This window comes from Nerophis ophidion, linkage group LG12, assembly GCF_033978795.1.
Source record: "Nerophis ophidion isolate RoL-2023_Sa linkage group LG12, RoL_Noph_v1.0, whole genome shotgun sequence".
NCBI classification, from domain to species: Eukaryota; Metazoa; Chordata; class Actinopteri; order Syngnathiformes; family Syngnathidae; genus Nerophis; species Nerophis ophidion.
This window is the reverse complement of record NC_084622.1, coordinates 15,122,664-15,148,231: the sequence shown is the minus strand read 5'-3', so window position 1 is coordinate 15,148,231 and position 25,568 is coordinate 15,122,664. Positions and strand designations below refer to the sequence as shown.

The 25,568-nt window shown below is 36.4% G+C and overlaps 1 protein-coding gene across 1 annotated transcript in view; it reads right to left on the bottom strand.

The window, feature by feature from the left end:
- Positions 1-25,568, bottom strand: part of LOC133563745 (uncharacterized) — a 60,694-nt gene that overhangs the window by 4,654 nt on the left and 30,472 nt on the right. The window contains exon 4 of the mRNA XM_061918042.1: positions 2,999-3,128. Coding sequence (XP_061774026.1) covers positions 2,999-3,128 — 130 coding nt within the window. The remainder of the gene's footprint in view (positions 1-2,998; positions 3,129-25,568) is intronic.

Genomic DNA, 25,568 nt, shown 5'->3' with positions numbered 1-25,568 from the left:
TGCTCGCCTTCAGTGGCGAGATGTAAGGAACAAACACCACCTTCTGGGCTGACCACCCGTGGCTGGGCCAGGCTTCACTACACGCCTTCTAATAAACCCCGGACCTGTATTTCATGGATGAGGCATCATTGACACGGCCCCGCCCCTAGGGGGATGATCCTGTCCCGTGTGTATGCCGTCACGTCACAACAGTGGGAAAGGGATTCATATGGCCCCATTTGTCGGGGTTAACCTGACACATGAAACATGAAGAATTGAGATATTGCACTTTTGCCGCCAGATGGCAGTAGAGCGATGGGGGATCTTCAAATGTATTTTGCAACAATTCCAACTTTGACCACAGCATCAGTTGCAATGATCAGTGCCGCTTTCTATCATTTTCAGTAGACTGCATTGCAAAATTATATACCCCCCTCCACCCAGGAATGTGGCCATTTGGATCTCTTGCCCACTGGATCTATATAGTTGGAGTTCCAGTGTAGATTTGAAAAGTGGATAAGTTATAGAGACAAACAGCTGATTAGCATTAAAGGGGAAGTGCACTTTTTTGTTGGGTTGTTCACAACCATCATGAGAGACAAGAAGACAAAACATGTTTTCTTTTTTTCTGCATTCTAACATGTACAAATGGGCTTGTTCTTGGTAGCTAGCAGTGCAGGTAAAGTTAGCAATCAATTCTATAGCTAAATCTCTTTCACATGCATTCAAAAACTGTCAACAATACTTCATTTACGTTGTGTAACCTGAATATTAACTTTTATAGTTGTACTAACACACCCCGCGACCCCGAAAGGGAATAAGCGGTAGAAAATGGATGGATGGACATAACGATCATTCCCTGTTAATTTGCTATGAGCAAACCATTTATGTCAACATAGTGTGTCTCCAAATTCCGCATATACAGATTCGAGTGACTTTCCCTTCGCTTTATCCGCTTTTGTCTGCTCCGACGTTTCACCCTCTTCTTCATGCTTGCTTCTAGAAGCAGCACTTCATCCTCAATATACTCAGCTTCAAAAAGATACGGTTGTGAATCCTCAATTGTCCTAAAATAGTGGCCTTCGTTGTTCGTTACAAAGTCTGTCATAATTAGAACGCACACTCATGTTTGACTCTGGAAGTAGGAACACACATGCTATGGAAACAGAAATCAATGTGTGGAATAAATCAGCACCGCTAATGATTGCAATTATTAAAATATGGTAAATATTGTACATACCGGTATTACATATTGTTATAAGGGTGTGTTACTACATTATATATATATATATATATATATATATATATATATATATATATATAAATTGACTTTCACCTCACTTTATCTGCCTGTCTGCTCCGACGTTTCACCCTCTTCTTCATGCTTGCTTCTTGAAGCAGCACTTCATCCTCAATATACTCAGCTTCGAAAAGATACGGTTGTGAATCCTCAATTGTCCTAAAATAATCCCCTTCGTTGTTTGTTACCAAGTCCATCATGTTTAGAACGCACACTCGTGTTTGATTCCGGAAGTAGGAACACACATGCTATGGAAACAGAAATCAATGTGTGGAATAAATCAGCACCGCTAATGATTGTAATTATTAAAATATGGTAAATATTGTACATATTACTTAGTGTTATGAAGGTGTGTTACTACATGATATATATATATATATACATATATATATATATATATATATATATATAAATTTACTTTCACTTCCCTTTATCGGCTTTTGTCTGCTCCGACGTTTCACCCTCTTCTTCATGCTTGCTTCTAGAAGCAGCACTTCATCCTCAATATACTCAGCTTCAAAAAGATACGGTTGTGAATCCTCAATTGTCCTAAAATAATCCCCTTCGTTGTTTGTTACCAAGTCCATCATGATTAGAACGCACACTCGTGTTTGATTCCGGAAGTAGGAACACACATGCTATGGAAACAGAAATCAATGTGTGGAATAAATCAGCACCGCTAATGATTGTAATTATCAAAATATGGTAAATATTGTACATATTACTTAGTGTTATGAAGGTGTGTTACTACATGATTATATATATATATATATATATATATATATATATTATATATATATATATATATATATATATTGACTTTCACTTCACTTTATCGGCTTTTGTCTGCTCCGATGTTTCACCCTCTTCTTCATGCTTGCTTCTAGAAGCAGCACTTCATCCTCAATATACTCAGCTTCAAAAAGATACGGTTGTGGATCCTCAATTGTCCTAAAATAATCGCCTTCGTTGTTTGTTACCAGGTCCGTCATGATTAGAACGCACTCGGGTTTGATTCATATATACTTGCAGTGTGTATATTGTACATATTACATATTGTTATGAAGGTGATAAATATACTTGCAGTGTGTATATAAAACGTTGATGGAGGGTTATAAAGTTACCTCTTACATATCATATTTAAAAGCCTACAAAAGGAGGTGTGTTGTCTCTTATAAAGGTTATGAACATAACAACATTCCCCAAAAAGCAGAGTTCCTATTTAAAGTGACAGACAGGTCCATGCGTCTAACACTATGTCAAAGATGAAGTCATACAAGATGAGACCTTTAGGTAGCTTGAGGCCCCTAAAGAGTTCCTCAGGCCCCGCCCACTGACACCTCAGGCAGTCTTAGAAGGGTTACTTTACTTTGAAGGTTTACCTTTCTTGGAGAAAAACTCTCGGCTGAACTTCCCGTCAAGGAAGACTTTGCGTGGGACCTTCCCGAGGAGCTCCATGATCAGAGCGATGTGGTCTGTGCTCACCACCACCATCACATACGTCACAGAGGGGACACGCACCGTTACAGCATGCACACGCACACACACACACACACACACACACACACACGCACACGCACGCACGCACACATGCTGGGGACAGACACACACTTCCGCCACGATGGAAGAAATGTGACAGATTTTAAGTCTCATTGCTTGTCCATGTGGGACGTCCGCGTGTCTCCGCCCCCCCATGACAGCTGTCCCGCCCAGTGCTACCTCTTCTGTTGAAGAACTCCCGGGAATATTTTCCAGAGAGTGCAAAGTGCCTGGGAATACACCCCAGCAGCTCTATGATGTGGGCTATGTGGTCTAGGAGGAGCCAGAGGAGAACGTAGGGGAGGCGGAGACAAGGAGATGGTCAATCAATTAGGAATGAGGAGAGAGGGAGAGAGAGAGAAGGAGACAGTAAAGGAGAAACATCAGTTGTAAGACAAATTTTGCCTGTGTAGAACATCCAACCACCCATTTTGTACCGCTTGTCCCTTTTGGGGTCGCAGGGGGTGCTGGAGCCTATCCCAACTGCATTCGGGCGGAAGGCGGGGTGCACCCTGGACAAGTCACCACCTCATCACAGGGCCAACATAGGCCTATCACCGGGTGCATGTCTTTGGAGGTGGGAGGAGCCTATTTCTATGCGCATGTCTTTGGAGGTGGGAGGGGCCAAGCAGTGAGGGGGAGAACATGCACCTGGGGATACACAGAAAGATCCCGACCCAGGGATTGAACCCAGGACCCTCGTATTGTGAGGCACATGTACTAACCCCTGTTCCACTGTGCTGCCCGTGTAGAACACATGTGGAATATTCACTACACCTGCTAACCAGCAGGGGCACCATTTTTTTTAAGGACATTTTTAAAAACATCTATTTGTTTAGAATTTGCTGTTAAAGTTCAAATTTTTAATATCCGTTTATCTTTCGAGTTGCCACTTTATTTTATAACAGGTGGGGGCGCCATTTTTTTTAAACCCAAGTTCTATTTAGAATTTGTAGTAAAAAAAAAACAAATTTTTAAAACTGCTCTAAATCGAAGTTAAAGTATAATAAAGAAAACAACATTTTGAATGATTTTGTGAATCTATCAATCTATTGATTATGTTACCATTCTATCTTATAACCACCAAGGTGGACATTTTTTAAACCCCATCTATTTTTTTTTTTTTGAATTTTCACGTAAAATCAGACAACGAAAACTAAATTTTAATACTGTTTTGTCTATCTATCTATCTATCTATCTATCTATCTATCTATCTATCTATCTATCCATCTATCTATCGATCTATCTATCTATCTATCTATCTATCGAGTTGCCACTTATTTTATAACCTGTGGGGGCGTAATTTTTTAAAATCCAATTTTTATTTCGAATCCGTAGTAAAAAAAACACATTTTTAATACTGCTTAAAATTTACATCAAGGTCAAACAAAGAAAACATAAAAAAATTGTGCATCAATCAATTGATTGAGTTATCCTTTTATCTCATAACCAGCAAGGTGGACATTTTCTTAAAACACTCTTTTTTTTATCATTTTCAGTTAATATAACATAAAGAAAACAACCTTTTAATGCTGTTTTATACATCTATTTATCCGTCTATCTTTATATATATATTTTATCTATTTATGTGTCTACCTATCAATCTATCGAGTTGCCACTTTATTTTATAACCTGTGGGCACAACATTTTTTTAAAACCCAATTTTTATTTAGAATTTGTTGCAGTAAAAAAAAAAAAAATAATAATATTGTTTCTCTATCTCAGGGGTCACCAAGCTTTTTGAAACCAAGAGCTACTTTTTGGGTACTGATTAATGCGAAGGGCTATCAGTGTGATACACACTTAAATAAATAGCCAGAAATAGCCAATTTGCTCAATTTACCTTTAATAAATAAATCTATATATATATTAAAAAATGGTTATTTCTGTCTGTCATTCCGTCGTACATTTTTTTTCCTTTCACGGAAGGTTTTTTGTAGAGAATAAATGATGATGAAAAAGGACTTTTAAGAGAGGAGAAAACAGGAAAAAAATGAAAATTAAATTTTGAAACAGTTTATCTTCAAAATTCAACCGAAAAAAAGAAGAGAAAAACTAACTAATCCGAATCTTTTTTTTTTAAATTAAAAAAATAATTTATGGAACATCATTAGTAATTTTTCCTGATTAAGATGAATTGTTTTAAATAGGTTAAAATCCAATCTGCACTTTGTTAGAATATATGACAAATTGGACCAAGCTGTATTTCTAACAAAGACAAATCATTATTTCTTCTAGAGTTTCCAGAATTTTTTAAAAAAGAAATTCAAAAGACTTTGAAATAAGATTTAAATTTGATTCTAAAGATTTTCTAGATTTGCCAGAATATTTTTTTTTAATTTTAATCAAAATAAGTTTGAAGAAATATTTCACAAATATTCTTCGTCGAAAAAATAGAAGCTAAAATGAAGAATTAAATTAAAATTCATTAATTATTTTTTACAAAAAAAAAAAAATCTTGAACATTGATTTAAATTGTCAGGAAAAAAGAAAAATGAATTTAAAAGTTAAAAAGGTATATGTATTTAAAAATCCTAAAATCATTTTTAAGGTTGTATTTTTTCTCTAAAATGGTCTTTCAGACAGTTATAAGAAGCAAAGTAAAAAAATAAATGAATTTATTTAAACAAGTGAAGACCAAGTCTTTATAATATTTTTGGGGGATTTTCAAATTCTATTTGAATTTTGTCTCTCTTAGAATTAAAAATGTCGAGCGAAGCGAGACCAGCTTGCTAGTAAATAAATACAATTTAAAAAATAGAGGCAGCTCACTGGTAAGTGCTGCTATTTGAGCTATTTTTAGAACAGGCCAGCGGGCGACTCATCTGGTCCTTACGGGCACCACGTTGGTGACCCCTGTTCTATCTCGTGATTGAGTTGCCACTTTATTTTATAACCTGTGGAGGCACCTTTTTTTTTTTAGAATTTGAAGTAGAAATCAAACAAAGAAGACATTTTAAAATGGTTTTGTTCATATATCTGTCAATCTAGGGACTCAGTTACCATTTAAAAAAAACATTTTTTTTAGAAATTGCAGTTTTATACCTATTTTGTTTTAGAATTTGCAGTTAAATCAGACAATAAAAATCTGCTTTACCTATCCATGCATCTCCAGATATACTGTATCTACCGCTATAGTTGCAATTTGATCATGTAACCTGCGGGGGTGCTGTTTCATAACTTGCAACTCCGACTGAAGAAAGAAAAATTCAGCCTTCATGTTGGCTTTTGAAGGTGAAGATGAAGGTGAGGGGAAGTGAGAGCAGCAGAAATAAAAAGACTAGAGTTTATAGAGTGACAGTGGCTAGATATTAGGGGTGGGGCTAATAATTAAGACTCATGTGCATGTATGTGTGCTTTTTTGGCATATACAGCGGAACCTGCAAAGTTCAAAACATCTACCAGACTTCAACTCATTCAGCTTTAAAATGACTCTTTGTCACAGCAGCACAATCTATAACCCTGTAAACACTTCCTGCTCTGGCTCCGCCCACATATTTCTCTGATGTATCATCCATTGGTGACTAGTTAAGTTAAAGGCCTAGTGAAATGAGATTTTCTTATTTAAACGTGGATAGCAGCTCCATTCTATGTGTCAAACTTGATCATTTCGCGATATTGCCATATTTTTGCTGAGAGGATTTAGTAGAGAACATCCACGATAAAGTTCGCAACCTTTGGTCGTTAATAAAAAAATGCCTTGCCTGTACTGGAAGTAGCAGACGATGTGCGCGTGACGTCACGGGTTGTGGAGCTCCTCACATCTGAACATTGTTTACAATCATGGCCACCAGCAGCGAGAGCGATTCGGACCGAGAAAGCGACGATTTCCCCGTTAATTTGAGCGAGGCTGAAAGATTCGTGGATGAGGAAAGTGAGAGTGACGGACGAGAAAAAAAAAGAAAAAAATACGAGGGCAGTGGGAGCGATTCAGATGTTATTAGACACATTTACTAGGATAATTCTGGAAAATCCATTATCTGCTTGTTGTGTTACTAATGTTTTAGTGAGATTATATGGTCGTACCTGTACAGCCTCAAAGTCGGATGGGTGTGGCCAGAGGTGTGGTGACCGCCAGTGTTTCCGAGGAATCAATGTTTCTCGACGAGGCAAAGGCAGCCAGTTGGGCCGGGCTGAAATTGTTTTTTTCCCCTCCGACAACGGTGGAAGCATCCGACGGTCGGGGGTGGCCGGATGGGAGGAGGCAAGAGAGTCGCAGCTGCCTCTTTGACAGGTGCAGGAGGAACGACGCAAGCTCGCCGCTCATGTCTAGGGTAAGAGCCGACTTATTACCACCAGTTTCTCACCGAAACCTGCCGGTTGACATGTGGTAGGAAACCATGTTCGCTTGACCGCTCTGTTCCATATTAAAGCTTTACCGTCATCTTTCGGGAATGTAAACAAGGAAACACTGGCTGTGTTTGTGTTGCTAAAGATGGCCGCAATACACCGCTTCCCACCTACAGCTTTCTTCTTTGACGTCTCCATTATTCATTGAACAAATTGAAAAAGATAATACTGTGGAATTATGCGATGAAAAGAGACGACTGTGAACAGTGCTGGAACCAAATGTCCTCTACAATGCGTGACGTCATGCGCATGCGTCATCATAACGCAACGTTTTAGCATGATACTTCCGTGCTAAATTTAAAATTGCAATTTAGTAAACTAAAAAGGCCGTATTGGCATGTGTTGCAATGTTAATATTTCATCATTGATATATAAACTATCAGACTGCGTGGTCGGTAGTAGTGGGTTTCAGTAGGCCTTTAAAGGCAACACATCGGTGCAGGTGAAGCGTTAGGGCTGCAAGGTGTTCTGGGTATTTGTTCTGTTGTGTTTATGCTGTGTTACAGTGCGGATGTTCTCCCAAAATGTGTTTGTCATTCTAGTTTGGTGTGTGTTCACAGTGCGGCGCATATTTGTAACAGTGATAAACTTGTTATACGGCCACCCTCAGTGTGACCTGCATGGCTGTTGACACAGTATGTCTTGCGGTCACTCACGTGTATCAACCAAAGTGTTTTACTGTTTTTAACCAGGCCGGCACGCTGTTCATATGATGTTAAGTTGATAGCGATGACATGTATTAAAAGGCGGTAAAGGCGGCGCTAACACGAAACTCTTATGGTATTGTTAACTGGGTGTAAATCAGGACTAATATTTGGACAACGCTTACCCCGGGAAATGCACCTATATTCGGGTTTCTCCTGGAAAAATGGGGAGATTTGACTGGTATGTTGCCAGGGTGGGTAAGCAGTTCAAAGAAGGTGAATTCATTAAACGTGCATGTTAGAATTTTTAAGTAATCTTTTCTTGCGGCCCAGCCTCGCTCAGTGTCTGCATCCAGCGACCCCCAGGCAAATGGAGTTTGAGACCCCTGCTTTAAAGGGTGTTTTACGTCATGAGCCGTAATTTTCGTAAGTAAGATCTCATCACCCGAGACTCCATCGTGAGGATGATATTGCAGCCACTGCAGTAGAAGACCAAAGCAGTCAACTTCCTTGACACTTGTAGGGTCTCTCCGAGCCTGCGGGTCGCCCTCGATTGCGGGGAAGGGACCCGTGAGACCACCCATGAGACCACCTGTCGCTCGACCCCGGCCAACCGCTCGGAAGGCAGACCAAGACAGGGCTGCATGGGATTCTGGGTATTTGTTCTGTTGTGTTTATGTTGTGTCGCAGTGCGGATGTTCTCCCGAAATGTGTTTGTCATTCTTGTTTGGTGTGGGTTCAGTGCTCTGGTTGTCCTGCATGGGCGCCAGTCGGTTTGGTGTTTAGCCATCCTTAAAATGCGAAAAAAGTGTTTCCATCATGGTTTTGTGAAAAACGTAAAAATTAAAACGTCTGAAAAACGACCTATTTTTATTGTGATTTTTAGGTTTTGCGCATGTCTCAGGGTAATTGGAAACGCAGCTGGTGAATAGGTGTGTTATTGTCTGTGCTCTGGCGTCATCTTGTGGGCAGGCTCGCTCACTGCGGGTTGAACATGTATTTCTTGTTTCGTGCCTTGAACCGTAAGTATATCCTGTTTCGTCTTCAGCATTTCTGCTCGGAAGGATTCTTCATTCAACACACTTTGTAAGTTTTACACTGTAACTAAAAGTGTTTGTACTTACTAAAGCGTCTCATGTGTGGCGTCTGTAAGAGTGTTTTCATGCTTATTTGCACGTGCATTTGTCATGTAATCAAGCTGATATGGTTAGCAGTAGCTAATATGCAACATGTTTACAGGAGTTAATAATATTAACTTACATTTTCATTATGCTTTTTATTGTTTCACTTTTGTAAATTCCCCAAAACGTCTTCCGCAGCTAGTGGCTCCATGGCCATGACCTCTGTTTTGTTTTACTGCCGTGTGAAACAATGAAGGTATGGGAATAAACATTAACACAATATTTCGTAAAGGTATATATCTGCGGCTAATATATGTAAAAAATGTATTCCTTTTAAAAACTGATGCAGTGCGCTCTAAAGCCCGAGAGTAGGGTGCTTACTTTACATTTTTGTTATGGTTCTTACTGTACATGTTTTTATGGTTCTTACTTTACATGTTTGTTATGGTTCTTACTGTACATGTTTTTATGGTTCTTACTTTACATGTTTGTTAAAGTTCCTACTGTACATGTTTGTTATGGTTCTGACTGTACAAGTTTGTTATGGTGCTTACTGTACATGTTTGTTATGGTGCTTACTGTACATGTTCGTTATGGTGCTTACTGTGCATGTTTGTTACTGTACAGTACATGTTTGTTATGGTTCTTACTGTACATGTTTGTTATGGTGTGTCATGTCTTATATTGTGTTGGACTTTGGAGGTTCCGCTGTAGTAATGAGGACTGAGGATGATGTTTCCAATCACTAAGTCAGACATTTTCTGTCTGCAGCACTTCATGTAAACACATCATGTAAAAAAACAGGTCATGTAAACACATCATGTAAACACGTCATGTAAACACATCATGTAAACACGTCATGTAAACACGTCATGTAAACACATCATGTAAACACGTCATGTAAACACGTCATGTAAACACATCATGTAAACATGTCATGTAAACAAACATGTCATGTAAACACATCATGTAAAAACATCATGTAAACACGTTATGTAAACATGTCATGTAAACAAACAAGTCATGTAAACACATCATGTAGACAAACAGGTAATGTAAACACGTCATGTGAACACATCATGTAAACACGTCATGTAAACACATCATGTAAACACATCATGTAAACACGACATGTAAACACGTCATGTAAACATGTCATGTAAACACGTCATGTAAACATACCATGTAAACACGTCATGTAAACACGTCATGTAAACATATCATGTAAACGCGTCATGTAAACATGTCATGTAAACACATCATGTAAACGCCATGTAAACACGTCATGTAAACACATCATGTAAACACCATGTAAACATGTCATGTAAACATGTCATGTAAACATGTCATGTAAACATGCCATGTAAACATGTCATGTAAACAAATCATGTAAACACGTCATGTAAACACATCATGTAAACACCATGTAAACACGACATGTAAACACATTATGTAAACATATCATGTAAACAAACAAGTCATGTAAACACATCATGTAAACAAACAGGCCATGTAAACACATCATGTAAGCATGTCATGTAAACACGTCATGTAAACACATCATGTAAACACGTCATGTAAACATGTCATGTAAACACATCATGTAAACACGTTATGTAAACATGTCATGTAAACAAACAAGTCATGTAAACACATCATGTAAACAAACAGGTCATGTAAACACGTCATGTAAACACATCATATAAACACGTCATGTAAACACATCATGTAAACACACCATGTAAACACGTCATGTAAACACACCATGTAAACACGTCATGTAAACACACCATGTAAACACGTCGTGTAAACATGTCATGTAAACACGTCATTTAAACACGTCATGTAAACATATCATGTAAACACGTCATGTAAACATGTCATGTAAACACGTCATGTAAACACTTCATGTAAACATATAATGTAAACACGTCATGTAAACACGTCATGTAAACACATCATGTAGACAAACAGGTAATGTAAACACGTCATGTGAACACATCATGTAAACACGTCATGTAAACACATCATGTAAACACATCATGTAAACACGTCATGTAAACACGACATGTAAACACGTCATGTAAACACGTCATGTAAACACGTCATGTAAACATACCATGTAAACATACCATGTAAACACGTCATGTAAACACGTCATGTAAACACGTCATGTAAACACGTCATGTAAACATATCATGTAAACGCGTCATGTAAACGCGTCATGTAAACATTTCATGTAAACACATCATGTAAACGCCATGTAAACACGCCATGTAAACACGTCATGTGAACACATCATGTAAACATGTCATGTAAACATGTCATGTAAACATGCCATGTAAACACGTCATGTAAACAAATCATGTAAACACGTCATGTAAACACATCATGTAAACACCATGTAAACACGTCATGTAAACACATTATGTAAACATATCATGTAAACAAACAAGTCATGTAAACACATCATGTAAACAAACAGGTCATGTAAACACATCATGTAAGCACGTCATGTAAACACGCCATGTAAACACATCATGTAAACACGTCATGTAAACACATCATGTAAACATGTCATGTAAACACATCATGTAAACACGTTATGTAAACATGTCATGTAAACAAACAAGTCATGTAAACATGTCATGTAAACAAACAAGTCATGTAAACACGTCATGTAAACACATCATATAAACACGTCATGTAAACACATCATGTAAACACACCATGTAAACACGTCATGTAAACACACCATGTAAACACGTCATGTAAACATGTCATGTAAACACGTCATTTAAACACGTCATGTAAACATATCATGTAAACACGTCATGTAAACATGTCATGTAAACATGTCATGTAAACACGTCATGTAAACACTTCATGTAAACATGTCATGTAAACACGTCATGTAAACACGTCATGTAAACACATCATGTAAACGCCATGTAAACACGTCATGTGAACACATCATGTAAACATGTCATGTAAACACCATGTAAACATTTCATGTAAACATGTCATGTAAACATGCCATGTAAACACAATGTAAACATGTCATGTAAACACCTCATGTAAACACATCATGTAAACACATCATGTAAACACCATGTAAACACGTCATTTAAACACATCATGTAAACACCATGTAAACACGTCATGTAAACACACCATGTAAACACGTCATGTAAACACGTCATGTAAACACGTCATGTAAACATATCATGTAAACACGTCATGTAAACACAACATGTAAACACATCATGTAAACACATCATGTAAACATGTCATGTAAACACATCATGTAAACACGTTATGTAAACATGTCATGTAAAAAAACAAGTCATGTAAACACATCATGTAAACAAACAGGTCATGTAAACACGTCATGTAAACACATCATGTAAACACGTCATGTAAACACATCATGTAAACACGTCATGTAAACACATCATGTAAACACGTCATGTAAACACATCATGTAAACACGTCATGTAAACATGTCATGTAAACACGATGTAAACATTTCATGTAAACATGCCATGTAAACACGATGTAAACATGTCATGTAAACACGTCATGTAAACACATCATGTAAACACGTCATGTAAACACGACATGTAAACACATCATGTAAACACCATGTAAACACCATGTAAACACGTCATATAAACACACCATGTAAACACGTCATGTAAACATGTCATGTAAACACGTCATGTGAACACGTCATGTAAACATATCATGTAAACACGTCATGTAAACACGTAATGTAAACACATCATGTAAACGCCATGTAAACACGTCATGTAAACACATCATGTAAACACCATGTAAACACATCATGTAAACGCCATGTAAACACATCATGTAAACGCCATGTAAACACGTCATGTAAACACGTCATGTAAACACGTCATGTAAACACATCGTGTAAACACCATGTAAACATGTCATGTAAACACCATGTAAACATTTCATGTAAACATCTCATGTAAACATGCCATGTAAACACGATGTAAACATGTCATGTAAACACGACATGTAAACGCATCATGTAAACACCATGTAAACACGTCATGTAAACACGTCATGTAGACATATCATGTAAACATGTCATGTAAACATGTCATGTAAACACAACATGTAAACACATCATGTAAACACATCATGTAAACATGTCATGTAAACACATCATGTAAACATGTCATGTAAACACATCATGTAAACACGTTATGTAAACATGTCATGTAAACAAACAAGTCATGTAAACACATCATGTAAACAAACAGGTCATGTAAACACGTCATGTAAACACGTCATGTAAACACATCATGTAAATACATCATGTAAACACGTCATGTAAACACACCATGTAAACACGTCATGTAAACACATCATGTAAACACATCATGTAAACACATCATGTAAACACGTCATGTAAACACATCATGTAAACACGTCATGTAAACACATCATGTAAACACATCATGTAAACACATCATGTAAACACGTCATGTAAACACATAATGTAAACACATCATGTAAACACGTCATGTAAACACATCATGTAAACACATCATGTAAACACGTCATGTAAACACATCATGTAAACACATCATGTAAACACGTCATGTAAACACATCATGTAAACATGTCAGGTAAACACCATGTAAACATTTCATGTAAACATGGCATGTAAACATGGCATGTAAACATGTCATGTAAACATGCCATGTAAACACGATGTAAACATGTCATGTAAACACGTCATGTAAACACATCATGTAAACACGTCATGTAAACACGACATGTAAACACACCATGTAAACACGTCATGTAAACACGTCATGTAAACACGTCATGTAAACACGCCATGTAAACATATCATGTAAACACGTCATGTAAACACGTAATGTAAACACCATGTAAACACATCATGTAAACACCATGTAAACACATCATGTAAACGCCATGTAAACACATCATGTAAACGCCATGTAAACACGTCATGTAAACACATTATGTAAACACCATGTAAACATGTCATGTAAACACCATGTAAACATTTCATGTAAACATCTCATGTAAACATGCCATGTAAACACGATGTAAACATGTCATGTAAACACGTCATGTAAACACATCATGTAAAAACGTCATGTAAACACGACATGTAAACACATCATGTAAACACGTCATGTAAACACACCATGTAAACACGTCATGTAAACATGTCATGTAAACATGTTATGTAAACACGTCATGTAAACATATCATGTAAACACGTCATGTAAACACGCAATGTAAACAAACACATCATGTAAACGCCATGTAAACACGTCATGTAAACACATGTAAACACGTCATGTAAACACATCATGTAAACGCCATGTAAACACATCATGTAAACGCCATGTAAACACGTCATGTAAACACATCATGTAAACACCATGTAAACATGTCATGTAAACACCATGTAAACACGGCATGTAAACACGTCATGTAAACACATGTAAACGCCATGTAAACACGTCATGTAAACACGGCATGTAAACACGTCATGTAAACATGTCATGTAAACACGTCATGTTAACACATCATGTAAACGCCATGTAAACACGTCATGTAAACACGTCATGTAAACACATCATGTAAAAACATCATGTAAACGCCATGTAAACACGTCATGTAAACGCGTCATGTAAACACATCATGTAAACACGTCATGTGAACACGTCATGTAAAAACATCATGTAAACGCCATGTAAACACGTCATGTAAACATGTCATGTAAACATGTCATGTAAACACGCCATGTAAACACGTCATGTAAACACGTCATGTAAACACATCATGTAAACGCCATGTAAACACGTCATGTAAACACCATGTACACATTTCATGTAAACACATCATGGAAACACGTCATGTAAAGACGCCATGTAAACACATCATGTAAACACCATGTAAACATGTCATGTAAACATGTCATGTAAACACGCCATGTAAACACGTCATGTAAACACGTCATGTAAACACATCATGTAAACGCCATGTAAACACGTCATGTAAACACCATGTACACATTTCATGTAAACACATCATGGAAACACGTCATGTAAAGACGCCATGTAAACACATCATGTAAACACCATGTAAACATGTCATGTAAACACCTCATGTAAACATTTCATGTAAACATTTCATGTAAACATCATGTAAACATTTCATGTAAACACCATGTAAACATTTCATGTAAACACCATGTAAACACGTCATGTAAACACATCATGTAAACACATCATGTAAATGCCATGTAAACACGTCATGTAAACACATCATGTAAACACCATGTAAACATGTCATGTAAACACCATGTAAACATTTCATGTAAACATCTCATGTAAACACGCCATGTAAACACGATGTAAACATGTCATGTAAACACATCATGTAAACATGTCATGTAAACACGTCATGTAAACACGTCATCTAAACACATCATGTAAACACGTCATGTAAACACGACATGTAAACACAGCATGTAAACACCATGTAAACACGTCATGTAAACACACCATGTAAACACGTCATGTAAACATGTCATGTAAACATGTCATGTAAACACGTCATGTAAACATATAATGTAAACACGTCATGTAAACACGTAATGTAAACACGTCATGTAAACATATCATGTAAACACGTCATGTAAACACATCATGTAAACACCATGTAAACACATCATGTAAACGCCATGGAAACACATCATGTAAAAGCCATGTAAACACGTCATGTAAACACCTCATGTAAACACCATGTAAACATGTCATGTAAACACCATGTAAACATTTCATGTAAACATCTCATGTAAACATGCCATGTAAACACGATGTAAACATGTCATGTAAACACGTCATGTAAACACATCATGTAAACATGTCATGTGAACACGACATGTAAACACATCATGTAAACACCATGTAAACACCATGTAAACACGGCATGTAAACACGTAATGTAAACACATGTAAAAGCCATGTAAACACGTCACGTAAACACGCCATGTAAACACGTCATGTAAACATGTCATGTAAACACGTCATGTAAACACATCATGTAAACGCCATGTAAACACCTCATGTAAACACGTCATGTAAACACATCATGTAAAAACATCATGTAAACGCCATGTAAACACGTCATGTAAACGCGTCATGTAAACACATCATGTAAACACGTCATGTGAACACGTCATGTAAAAACATCATGTAAACGCCATGTAAACACGTCATGTAAACATGTCATGTAAACATGCCATGTAAACACGTCATGTAAACACGTCATGTAAACACATCATGTAAACGCCATGTAAACACGTCATGTAAACACCATGTACACATTTCATGTAAACACATCATGTAAACACGTCATGTAAACACGCCATGTAAACACATCATGTAAACACCATGTAAACATGTCACGTAAACACCTCATGTAAACATTTCATGTAAACATTTCATGTAAACATCATGTAAACATTTCATGTAAACACGTCATGTAAACACGTCATGTAAACACGTCATGTAAACACATCATGTAAATGCCATGTAAACATGTCATGTAAACACATCATGTAAACACCATGTAAACATGTCATGTAAACACCATGTAAACATTTCATGTAAACATCTCATGTAAACACGCCATGTAAACACGATGTAAACATGTCATGTAAACACATCATGTAAACATGTCATGTAAACACGTCATCTAAACACATCATGTAAACACGTCATGTAAACACGACATGTAAACACGTCATGTAAACACGACATGTAAACACAGCATGTAAACACCATGCAAACACCATGTAAACACGTCATGTAAACACACCATGTAAACACGTCATGTAAACATGTCATGTAAACATGTCATGTAAACACGTCATGTAAACATATAATGTAAACATGTCATGTAAACACGTAATGTAAACACGCCATGTAAACACGTCATGTAAACACGTAATGTAAACACGTAATGTAAACACATCATGTAAACACCATGTAAACACATCATGTAAACGCCATGGAAACACATCATGTAAAAGCCATGTAAACACGTCATGTAAACACCTCATGTAAACACCATGTAAACATGTCATGTAAACACCATGTAAACATTTCATGTAAACATCTCATGTAAACATGCCATGTAAACACGATGTAAACATGCCATGTAAACACGTCATGTAAACACATCATGTAAACATGTCATGTAAACACAACATGTAAACACATCATGTAAACACATCATGTAAACACCATGTAAACACCATGTAAACACGCCATGTAAACACGTCATGTAAACACATGTAAACACCATGTAAACACGTCATGTAAACATGCCATGTAAACACGCCATGTAAACACGTCATGTAAACACATGTAAACGCCATGTAAACACGTCATGTATACACACCATGTAAACACGTCATGTAAACATGTCATGTAAACATGTTATGTAAACACGTCATGTAAACATATCATGTAAACACGTCATGTAAACACGCAATGTAAACAAACACATCATGTAAACGCCATGTAAACACGTCATGTAAACACATGTAAACACGTCATGTAAACACATCATGTAAACGCCATGTAAACACATCATGTAAACGCCATGTAAACACGTCATGTAAACACATCATGTAAACACCATGTAAACATGTCATGTAAACACCATGTAAACACGGCATGTAAACACGTCATGTAAACACATGTAAACGCCATGTAAACACGTCATGTAAACACGGCATGTAAACACGTCATGTAAACATGTCATGTAAACACGTCATGTTAACACATCATGTAAACGCCATGTAAACACGTCATGTAAACACGTCATGTAAACACATCATGTAAAAACATCATGTAAACGCCATGTAAACACGTCATGTAAACGCGTCATGTAAACACATCATGTAAACACGTCATGTGAACACGTCATGTAAAAACATCATGTAAACGCCATGTAAACACGTCATGTAAACATGTCATGTAAACATGTCATGTAAACACGCCATGTAAACACGTCATGTAAACACGTCATGTAAACACATCATGTAAACGCCATGTAAACACGTCATGTAAACACCATGTACACATTTCATGTAAACACATCATGGAAACACGTCATGTAAAGACGCCATGTAAACACATCATGTAAACACCATGTAAACATGTCATGTAAACATGTCATGTAAACACGCCATGTAAACACGTCATGTAAACACGTCATGTAAACACATCATGTAAACGCCATGTAAACACGTCATGTAAACACCATGTACACATTTCATGTAAACACATCATGGAAACACGTCATGTAAAGACGCCATGTAAACACATCATGTAAACACCATGTAAACATGTCATGTAAACACCTCATGTAAACATTTCATGTAAACATTTCATGTAAACATCATGTAAACATTTCATGTAAACACCATGTAAACATTTCATGTAAACACCATGTAAACACGTCATGTAAACACATCATGTAAACACATCATGTAAATGCCATGTAAACACGTCATGTAAACACATCATGTAAACACCATGTAAACATGTCATGTAAACACCATGTAAACATTTCATGTAAACATCTCATGTAAACACGCCATGTAAACACGATGTAAACATGTCATGTAAACACATCATGTAAACATGTCATGTAAACACGTCATGTAAACACGTCATCTAAACACATCATGTAAACACGTCATGTAAACACGACATGTAAACACAGCATGTAAACACCATGTAAACACGTCATGTAAACACACCATGTAAACACGTCATGTAAACATGTCATGTAAACATGTCATGTAAACACGTCATGTAAACATATAATGTAAACACGTCATGTAAACACGTAATGTAAACACGTCATGTAAACATATCATGTAAACACGTCATGTAAACACATCATGTAAACACCATGTAAACACATCATGTAAACGCCATGGAAACACATCATGTAAAAGCCATGTAAACACGTCATGTAAACACCTCATGTAAACACCATGTAAACATGTCATGTAAACACCATGTAAACATTTCATGTAAACATCTCATGTAAACATGCCATGTAAACACGATGTAAACATGTCATGTAAACACGTCATGTAAACACATCATGTAAACATGTCATGTGAACACGACATGTAAACACATCATGTAAACACCATGTAAACACCATGTAAACACGGCATGTAAACACGTAATGTAAACACATGTAAAAGCCATGTAAACACGTCACGTAAACACGCCATGTAAACACGTCATGTAAACATGTCATGTAAACACGTCATGTAAACACATCATGTAAACGCCATGTAAACACCTCATGTAAACACGTCATGTAAACACATCATGTAAAAACATCATGTAAACGCCATGTAAACACGTCATGTAAACGCGTCATGTAAACACATCATGTAAACACGTCATGTGAACACGTCATGTAAAAACATCATGTAAACGCCATGTAAACACGTCATGTAAACATGTCATGTAAACATGCCATGTAAACACGTCATGTAAACACGTCATGTAAACACATCATGTAAACGCCATGTAAACACGTCATGTAAACACCATGTACACATTTCATGTAAACACATCATGTAAACACGTCATGTAAACACGCCATGTAAACACATCATGTAAACACCATGTAAACATGTCACGTAAACACCTCATGTAAACATTTCATGTAAACATTTCATGTAAACATCATGTAAACATTTCATGTAAACACGTCATGTAAACACGTCATGTAAACACGTCATGTAAACACATCATGTAAATGCCATGTAAACATGTCATGTAAACACATCATGTAAACACCATGTAAACATGTCATGTAAACACCATGTAAACATTTCATGTAAACATCTCATGTAAACACGCCATGTAAACACGATGTAAACATGTCATGTAAACACATCATGTAAACATGTCATGTAAACACGTCATCTAAACACATCATGTAAACACGTCATGTAAACACGACATGTAAACACGTCATGTAAACACGACATGTAAACACAGCATGTAAACACCATGCAAACACCATGTAAACACGTCATGTAAACACACCATGTAAACACGTCATGTAAACATGTCATGTAAACATGTCATGTAAACACATCATGTAAACACGTCATGTAAACACATCATGTAAACATGTCAGGTAAACACATCATGTAAACACGTCATGTAAACACATCATGTAAACACGTCATGTAAACATGTCATGTAAACACGATGTAAACATTTCATGTAAACATGCCATGTAAACACGATGTAAACATGTCATGTAAACACGTCATGTAAACACATCATGTAAACACGTCATGTAAACACGACATGTAAACACATCATGTAAACACCATGTAAACACCATGTAAACACGTCATATAAACACACCATGTAAACACGTCATGTAAACATGTCATGTAAACACGTCATGTGAACACGTCATGTAAACATATCATGTAAACACGTCATGTAAACACGTAATGTAAACACATCATGTAAACGCCATGTAAACACGTCATGTAAACACATCATGTAAACACCATGTAAACACATCATGTAAACGCCATGTAAACACATCATGTAAACGCCATGTAAACACGTCATGTAAACACGTCATGTAAACACGTCATGTAAACACATCGTGTAAACACCATGTAAACATGTCATGTAAACACCATGTAAACATTTCATGTAAACATCTCATGTAAACATGCCATGTAAACACGATGTAAACATGTCATGTAAACACGACATGTAAACGCATCATGTAAACACCATGTAAACACGTCATGTAAACACGTCATGTAGACATATCATGTAAACATGTCATGTAAACATGTCATGTAAACACAACATGTAAACACATCATGTAAACACATCATGTAAACATGTCATGTAAACACATCATGTAAACATGTCATGTAAACACATCATGTAAACACGTTATGTAAACATGTCATGTAAACAAACAAGTCATGTAAACACATCATGTAAACAAACAGGTCATGTAAACACGTCATGTAAACACGTCATGTAAACACATCATGTAAATACATCATGTAAACACGTCATGTAAACACACCATGTAAACACGTCATGTAAACACATCATGTAAACACATCATGTAAACACATCATGTAAACACGTCATGTAAACACATCATGTAAACACGTCATGTAAACACATCATGTAAACACATCATGTAAACACATCATGTAAACACGTCATGTAAACACATAATGTAAACACATCATGTAAACACGTCATGTAAACACATCATGTAAACACATCATGTAAACACGTCATGTAAACACATCATGTAAACACATCATGTAAACACGTCATGTAAACACATCATGTAAACATGTCAGGTAAACACCATGTAAACATTTCATGTAAACATGGCATGTAAACATGGCATGTAAACATGTCATGTAAACATGCCATGTAAACACGATGTAAACATGTCATGTAAACACGTCATGTAAACACATCATGTAAACACGTCATGTAAACACGACATGTAAACACACCATGTAAACACGTCATGTAAACACGTCATGTAAACACGTCATGTAAACACGCCATGTAAACATATCATGTAAACACGTCATGTAAACACGTAATGTAAACACCATGTAAACACATCATGTAAACACCATGTAAACACATCATGTAAACGCCATGTAAACACATCATGTAAACGCCATGTAAACACGTCATGTAAACACATTATGTAAACACCATGTAAACATGTCATGTAAACACCATGTAAACATTTCATGTAAACATCTCATGTAAACATGCCATGTAAACACGATGTAAACATGTCATGTAAACACGTCATGTAAACACATCATGTAAAAACGTCATGTAAACACGACATGTAAACACATCATGTAAACACGTCATGTAAACACACCATGTAAACACGTCATGTAAACATGTCATGTAAACATGTTATGTAAACACGTCATGTAAACATATCATGTAAACACGTCATGTAAACACGCAATGTAAACAAACACATCATGTAAACGCCATGTAAACACGTCATGTAAACACATGTAAACACGTCATGTAAACACATCATGTAAACGCCATGTAAACACATCATGTAAACGCCATGTAAACACGTCATGTAAACACATCATGTAAACACCATGTAAACATGTCATGTAAACACCATGTAAACACGGCATGTAAACACGTCATGTAAACACATGTAAACGCCATGTAAACACGTCATGTAAACACGGCATGTAAACACGTCATGTAAACATGTCATGTAAACACGTCATGTTAACACATCATGTAAACGCCATGTAAACACGTCATGTAAACACGTCATGTAAACACATCATGTAAAAACATCATGTAAACGCCATGTAAACACGTCATGTAAACGCGTCATGTAAACACATCATGTAAACACGTCATGTGAACACGTCATGTAAAAACATCATGTAAACGCCATGTAAACACGTCATGTAAACATGTCATGTAAACATGTCATGTAAACACGCCATGTAAACACGTCATGTAAACACGTCATGTAAACACATCATGTAAACGCCATGTAAACACGTCATGTAAACACCATGTACACATTTCATGTAAACACATCATGGAAACACGTCATGTAAAGACGCCATGTAAACACATCATGTAAACACCATGTAAACATGTCATGTAAACATGTCATGTAAACACGCCATGTAAACACGTCATGTAAACACGTCATGTAAACACATCATGTAAACGCCATGTAAACACGTCATGTAAACACCATGTACACATTTCATGTAAACACATCATGGAAACACGTCATGTAAAGACGCCATGTAAACACATCATGTAAACACCATGTAAACATGTCATGTAAACACCTCATGTAAACATTTCATGTAAACATTTCATGTAAACATCATGTAAACATTTCATGTAAACACCATGTAAACATTTCATGTAAACACCATGTAAACACGTCATGTAAACACATCATGTAAACACATCATGTAAATGCCATGTAAACACGTCATGTAAACACATCATGTAAACACCATGTAAACATGTCATGTAAACACCATGTAAACATTTCATGTAAACATCTCATGTAAACACGCCATGTAAACACGATGTAAACATGTCATGTAAACACATCATGTAAACATGTCATGTAAACACGTCATGTAAACACGTCATCTAAACACATCATGTAAACACGTCATGTAAACACGACATGTAAACACAGCATGTAAACACCATGTAAACACGTCATGTAAACACACCATGTAAACACGTCATGTAAACATGTCATGTAAACATGTCATGTAAACACGTCATGTAAACATATAATGTAAACACGTCATGTAAACACGTAATGTAAACACGTCATGTAAACATATCATGTAAACACGTCATGTAAACACATCATGTAAACACCATGTAAACACATCATGTAAACGCCATGGAAACACATCATGTAAAAGCCATGTAAACACGTCATGTAAACACCTCATGTAAACACCATGTAAACATGTCATGTAAACACCATGTAAACATTTCATGTAAACATCTCATGTAAACATGCCATGTAAACACGATGTAAACATGTCATGTAAACACGTCATGTAAACACATCATGTAAACATGTCATGTGAACACGACATGTAAACACATCATGTAAACACCATGTAAACACCATGTAAACACGGCATGTAAACACGTAATGTAAACACATGTAAAAGCCATGTAAACACGTCACGTAAACACGCCATGTAAACACGTCATGTAAACATGTCATGTAAACACGTCATGTAAACACATCATGTAAACGCCATGTAAACACCTCATGTAAACACGTCATGTAAACACATCATGTAAAAACATCATGTAAACGCCATGTAAACACGTCATGTAAACGCGTCATGTAAACACATCATGTAAACACGTCATGTGAACACGTCATGTAAAAACATCATGTAAACGCCATGTAAACACGTCATGTAAACATGTCATGTAAACATGCCATGTAAACACGTCATGTAAACACGTCATGTAAACACATCATGTAAACGCCATGTAAACACGTCATGTAAACACCATGTACACATTTCATGTAAACACATCATGTAAACACGTCATGTAAACACGCCATGTAAACACATCATGTAAACACCATGTAAACATGTCACGTAAACACCTCATGTAAACATTTCATGTAAACATTTCATGTAAACATCATGTAAACATTTCATGTAAACACGTCATGTAAACACGTCATGTAAACACGTCATGTAAACACATCATGTAAATGCCATGTAAACATGTCATGTAAACACATCATGTAAACACCATGTAAACATGTCATGTAAACACCATGTAAACATTTCATGTAAACATCTCATGTAAACACGCCATGTAAACACGATGTAAACATGTCATGTAAACACATCATGTAAACATGTCATGTAAACACGTCATCTAAACACATCATGTAAACACGTCATGTAAACACGACATGTAAACACGTCATGTAAACACGACATGTAAACACAGCATGTAAACACCATGCAAACACCATGTAAACACGTCATGTAAACACACCATGTAAACACGTCATGTAAACATGTCATGTAAACATGTCATGTAAACACGTCATGTAAACATATAATGTAAACATGTCATGTAAACACGTAATGTAAACACGCCATGTAAACACGTCATGTAAACACGTAATGTAAACACGTAATGTAAACACATCATGTAAACACCATGTAAACACATCATGTAAACGCCATGGAAACACATCATGTAAAAGCCATGTAAACACGTCATGTAAACACCTCATGTAAACACCATGTAAACATGTCATGTAAACACCATGTAAACATTTCATGTAAACATCTCATGTAAACATGCCATGTAAACACGATGTAAACATGCCATGTAAACACGTCATGTAAACACATCATGTAAACATGTCATGTAAACACAACATGTAAACACATCATGTAAACACATCATGTAAACACCATGTAAACACCATGTAAACACGCCATGTAAACACGTCATGTAAACACATGTAAACACCATGTAAACACGTCATGTAAACATGCCATGTAAACACGCCATGTAAACACGTCATGTAAACACATGTAAACGCCATGTAAACACGTCATGTATACACACCATGTAAACACGTCATGTAAACATGTCATGTAAACATGTTATGTAAACACGTCATGTAAACATATCATGTAAACACGTCATGTAAACACGCAATGTAAACAAACACATCATGTAAACGCCATGTAAACACGTCATGTAAACACATGTAAACACGTCATGTAAACACATCATGTAAACGCCATGTAAACACATCATGTAAACGCCATGTAAACACGTCATGTAAACACATCATGTAAACACCATGTAAACATGTCATGTAAACACCATGTAAACACGGCATGTAAACACGTCATGTAAACACATGTAAACGCCATGTAAACACGTC